At 37.5% G+C, this 6,000-nt stretch overlaps 1 protein-coding gene across 2 annotated transcripts in view; it reads left to right on the top strand.

Moving 5' to 3' along the window:
• Positions 1-1,237: 1,237 nt before the first annotated feature.
• The window catches only part of LOC126412585 (3-hydroxyisobutyrate dehydrogenase, mitochondrial), a 69,602-nt gene continuing 64,839 nt past the window's right edge, over positions 1,238-6,000 (top strand). The window contains exon 1 of one of the 2 annotated variants that reach the window (XM_050082251.1): positions 1,238-1,418. In XM_050082251.1, the coding sequence (XP_049938208.1) occupies positions 1,409-1,418 (10 nt within the window). In that variant the 5' untranslated portion in view covers positions 1,238-1,408. Of the gene's footprint in view, positions 1,419-2,947; positions 3,118-6,000 lie in introns of those variants that run through there. The other variant, XM_050082243.1, reaches the window with a different exon arrangement.

Below are 6,000 nucleotides of genomic sequence, written 5' to 3'. Positions count from 1 at the left end.
AACCGGCCACTTATACTAAATAAAAATACCAGAACTATTTATTTCGTATTTCAATACAAAGCATTTCAGTGAATATTCCTGAAAAATACATAAGGAAGTTTCTTAGTTGTTATGTGAAGGTTAATTAACTGTTAACGAGTGATTTCTATTTTTTTTTTAAGGAAAATAGTTGTTTACACAACTTTAATCGTGAAAGATTGTATGTATATTGACATCTTCAGACTCGACAAATTTGGGAATTTTGCAGACTAGAACGGAAATTGTGTTATCCAATTTTGTACTTTTTGCGTCATCATTGTCCTATATTTTTATTTCTAGTAGTTTGTTGAGGAGCTACACGCACCCAAACATTTTTTTGTTCAGGAGTCGCCGTAGCATCACTCCGTGCATAGCATGAATATTCGTCCACAGTTTTCTTATATATTTTTTATAAATTTTTGGCTTATTGTTCTCTGTTTCCCTGCTTCGAAACTTATGGCACCTTATTCTTTACGGTAATATGTTCGGGAACTTTACATAGTACTTGACGCTCAGGGCACCACATCTAAAATTTTTATTCAAATAATCTTTAGATGCGGCATTACATACGGCTTTTCTTTGTCTGTACTGTAATCATCTTTAAATTTAAGCGTGCCTCCTGTAGACTCAACAGACATGAACGCATATAAATCGCTTCACAGCCTAACCTGTACAACAGTACAAACACACATGATCCCAAGCTACCTGTCGTCTGCTAAAAAGCGCCAAGATTCCCACCGAAGCCGGGAAGCAGTGCGCTTCACGCACGGCCTCAATTTCCTGGAAATTACGCATACACAAATGCTGTTCGAAGTTTTTGCCCCAATTTGAACACAAAAAAGGCAGTGTATGGACGCACGTGGCAGTAATCGCTAATCAATAAATAAATGATATTGATCGATGACACTTGTAAATGTGGATTTGTTTGTTAGATGTGTTTCCAAACAAGCTTATGCAAATATGCTTTTGTTAGTGATAAAACCAGACTTGACTTTCTGTATCAAACGAGACTTTCACTTATATTTTATTACTATAGTAACAGTTTATATTATAACTAATACTCAGGTGTTTTCCAGTCATTGTAATGTTGAATGAAAACGTCTTAATGTATGTAAACTATTTAAAATATGTATTGGAGTCAGTATGCACACGAAAAAGAAATGCAGTTATCAGATACACAACCATTTAGCGACCAGATAAGAACGCTTACTAACCTTCCGTAACTTTGTTTACGTAATTTCCGTAGCTTTCACGTGTGGGAAAGCATTTGGAGTGCGTGAACTGTAGCGTCCTCTAGCTGCCAGATTTTTGCCTTGATACCAAAATAACTTTTAAGTATTCTTCTAAGTTGCTACGGTACAAACTTTGAATTGTGCTTTGAAGCTCGAAAATGATTTCAAGTACGTATGTCCTCACAGTGTACCCACTTTTGCGCGCTATAGCACTGCAGTGAATGACGTTGCAAAACCCTTACAGAATTACTGCTGTGAAGAATAATAAACGACTTTATACGATGTTTCCTAACATAGATTTTGGCATCTTTTGGGCCCGTAACACCTTATTTCATAGTCATAGATTATGCAATGTCATAAAAATGAGTTACTCGTAAGAAGTACGTTTTTCGCGTTGAAACTAGAATAGACTGTGTGTACTCAGTGGCAAGCTATTGTGTCTGCACTTGGTATTGTAATAAAAAATTTGTGTACGATTATAATTACAATATCAAATGAAACTGTCATGGCTCCAAATCAAACTAACATTAAAATTTTGTAGCTAGACAGCAATTAGACTAATCATCATCTTAGTAAACTTTCTTGTGGTCTACTGATGAACATACTCTAAATATTATTGTGTAATTACAGTTTGCCTTGTATGTACTGTTATGATACAGTGTGGCACACTATTTGGATCAGATTATTACTATTTACTGGTGCTTCAATTTTTTGTAGTTAAACAGCAGAACTTTTAGATTGTTTAACTACACTGTTGTGATTCTCGCATTGTATAAAATGCTTTAAGTATCATGTAAGTTTCGTCAGTATACTCTTGAATTCATTCAATTGAGCTCATTGGGACCTTAAGTTGTTTGTCAAAAGGCACATGATCAAAATCTGTTTAAAACTGTTGTGGGCTTTTGCTAGCCTGATATTAGACCTATCAATTGCATATCTATCTCTTATGTAATGTATTGGTGTTCTACATTGTAGGGCGAACATTGTCACTCCAAGTATGACATAATGGATATTATTCATATTAGTAAATTGGGAAATATTGTTCTCCCCTTAATTGATATATTTCCCACATTTTCCTTTGCCATTTCTCAACCCAGACCAATAAATGAAGACAATTACACAGCTGCAAATATCTGGAGATGAACAACCTTGAATATTATGAAATGTTACAGCCAATAAAGCCAGCAATCTAGGTTGAACATTTGAACTCACTGGAAATTATTTGAAAATATTGGTTACATTTGTGGGAAATGGGGCTCCAGCAGTGTAACAGCAGATTAGTGACACAGTATAGAGATACTATTTCCACACTATTTATTAGTAAGCGTATATACATAACAGGTGTAAGTGTTACTAATACACACAGCATGCTAACTCCCACTACCTCGAGGGCAGCGATCTTCCTTTAGAGAGTTGGATATATTACGCCGCAACACACTGACACTTTCTCAATCACTACAGTGAGAATAGTATTCCAGGATATGAGCTTCTCTGTGGTCTCTTCACTAAGAAGAGTTGAGCCAATACTTTTTATGTGTATTCAATTCATATTTGTTTGTATGTAGTGAAAGTTCTATCCAGTTTTGTTACTAATGCAGAAGAAATACGTTACTGACCTGGATAACTGACCTCCACACAGTTTATTATTTCTATCAAATAATTTTATGTATATGTGATGGATCTATTGCAGCTTTACTGTATGGTTAAATGATGATGGCATCCTCTCGGGTAAAATATTCCAAAGGTAAATTAGTCCCCCATTCGGATCTCCGGGCGGGGACTACTCAAGAGGACGTCGTTATCAGGAGAAAGAAAACTGGCATTCTACGAATGGGGGTGTGGAATGTCAGATCCCTTAATCGGGCAGGTAGGTTAGAAAATTTAAAAGAGCAGATAGATAGGTTAAAGTTAGATATAATGGGAATTAGTGAAGTTCGGTGGAAGAAGTAACAAGGCTTTTGGTCAGGTGAATACAGGCTTACAAATACAAAATCAAATACGGGCAATGCAGGAGTAGGTCTAATAATGAATAGAATAATAGGAGTGCGGGTAAGCTAATACAAACAGCGAAGTGAACGCATTATTGTGGCCAGGATAGACACATAGCCCACTACTACTGTAGTACAAGTTTATATACCAACTAGTTCTGCAGATGATGAAGAAATTGAAGAAATGTATGATGAAATAAAAGAAATTATTCCGATAGTGAAGGGAGATGAAAATTTCATAGTCACAGGTGAATGGAATTCGGTAGCAGGAAAAGGAAGAGAAGGAAACATAGTAGGTGAATATGGATTGGGGCTAAGAAATGAAAGAGGAAGCCGCCGGGTAGAATTTTGCACAGAGCACAATTTAATCATAGCTAACACTTGGTTCAAGAATCATTAAAGAAGGTTGTATACAAGGAAGAAGCCTGGAGATACTGACAGGTTTCAGATAGATTTTATAGTGGTAAGACAGAGATTTAGGAACCAGGTTTTAAATTGCAAGATATTTCCAGGGGCAGATGTGGACTCTGACCACAATCTATTGGTTATGAACTGTAGATTAAAACTGAAGAAACTGCAAAAAGATGGGAATTTAAGGAGATGGAACCTGGATAAACTGAAAGAACCAGAGGTTGTACAGAGTTTCAGGGGGAGCATAAGGGAACAATTGACAGGAATGGGGAAAAGAAATACAGTAGAAGAAGAATGGGTAGCTTTGAGGGATGAAATAGTGAAGGCAGCAGAGGATCAAATAGGTAAAAAGACGAGGGCTAGTAGAAATCCTTGGGTAACAGAAGAGGTATTGAATTTAATTGATGAAAGGAGAAAATATAAAAATGCAGTAAATGAAGCAGGCAAAAAGGAATACAAATGTCTCAAAAATGAGATCAACAGGACGTGCAAAATGGCTAAGCAGGGATGGCTACAGGATAAATGTAAGGATGTAGAGGCTTATCTCACTAGGGGCAAGATAGAATCTGCCTACAGGAAAATTAAAGAGACCCTTGGAGAAAAGAGAGCCTCTTGTATGAATATCAAGAGCTCAGATGGAAACCCAGTTCTAAGCAAAGAAGGGAAACCAGAAAGGTGGAAGGAGTATATAGAGGGTCTATACAAGAGCGATGTACTTGAGGACAATATTATGGAAATGCAAGAGGATGTAGATGAAGATGAAATGGGAGATATGATACTGCGTGAAGAGTTTGACAAAGCACTGAGAGACCTGAGTCAAACAAGGCCCTGGGAGTAGATAACATTTCATTAGAACTACTGACAGCCTTGGGAGAGCCAGTCCTGACAAAACTCTACCATCTGGTGAGCAAGATGTATGAGTCAGGCGAAATAGCCTCAGACTTCAAGAAGAATATAATAATTCCAATCCCAAAGAAAGCAGGGGTTGACAGATGTGAAAATTACTGAACTAACAGTTTAATAAATCCCGGCTGCAAAATACTAATGTGAATTCTTTACAGACAAATGGAAAAACTGGTAGAAGCCGACCTCGGGGAAGATCAGTTTGGATTCCGTGGAAATGTTGGAACATGTGAGGCAATGCTGACCATATGACTTATCTTAGAAGCTAGATTAAGAAAAGACAAACCTACATTTCTAGCATTTGTAGACTTAGAGAAAGATTTTGACAGTGTTGACTGGAATACAGGGAGTGAAAGGCTATTTACAATTTGTACAGAAACCAGATGGCAGTTATATGAGTCGAGGGGCACGAAAGGGAAGCAGTGGTTGGGAAGGGAGTGAGACAGGGTTGTAGCCTATCCCCAATGTTATTCAATCTGTATATTGAGCAAGCAATAAAGGAAACAAAAGTTCGGAGTAGGAATTAAAATCCATGGAGAAGAAATAAAAACTTTGAGGTTCACCGATGACGTTGTAATTCTCAGAGACAGCAAAGGACTTGGAAGAGCAGTTGAATGGAATGTACAGTGGCTTGAAAGGAGGGTATAAGATGAACATCAACAAAAGCAAAACGAGGCTAATGGAATGTAGTCGAATTAAATCAGGTGATGCGGAGGGGATTAGATTAGGAAATGAGACACTTAAAGTAGCAAAGGAGTTTTGCTATTTGGGGAACAAAATAACTGATTATGGTCGAAGTAGAGAGGATATTAAATGTAGACTGGCAATGGCAAGGAAAGCGTTTCTGAAGAAGAGAAATTTGTTAACATCAAGTATAGATTTAAGTGTCAGGAAGTCGTTTTAGAAAGTATTTGTATGGAGTGTAGCCATGTATGGAAGTGAAACATGGACGACAAATAGTTTGGACAAGAAGGGAATAGAAGCTTTCGAAATGTGTTGCTACAGAAGAATGCTGAAGATTAGATGGGTAGATCACATAACTAATGAGGAGGTATTGAATAGGATTGGGGAAAAGAGGAGCTTGTGGTACAACTTGACTAGAAGAAGGGATCGGTTGGTAGGACATGTTTTGAGGCATCAAGGGATCACCAATTTAGCATTGGAGGGCAGCGTAGAGGGTAAAAATCGCAGAGGGAGACGTAGAGATGAATACACTAAGCAGATTCAGAAGGATGTAGGCTGCAGTACATACTGGGAGATGAAGCAGCTTGCACAAGATAGAGTAGCATGGAGAGCATCATCAAATCAGTATTCGGACTGAAAACCACAACAATTACAACAACAACAACAAAAATAAAAGGAAAATTCACTTCAGAAAACTATAAAATTACAGAGAGACAGAATGGCTGAGCAATACCATTGCTTACTTTCTGGAGGCCAAATTCCAG

This window comes from Schistocerca serialis, chromosome 1 (genome assembly GCF_023864345.2).
Source record: "Schistocerca serialis cubense isolate TAMUIC-IGC-003099 chromosome 1, iqSchSeri2.2, whole genome shotgun sequence".
In the NCBI taxonomy this organism is placed as follows: domain Eukaryota; kingdom Metazoa; phylum Arthropoda; class Insecta; order Orthoptera; family Acrididae; genus Schistocerca; species Schistocerca serialis.
This window is presented reverse-complemented; position numbering and strand designations above follow the sequence as displayed.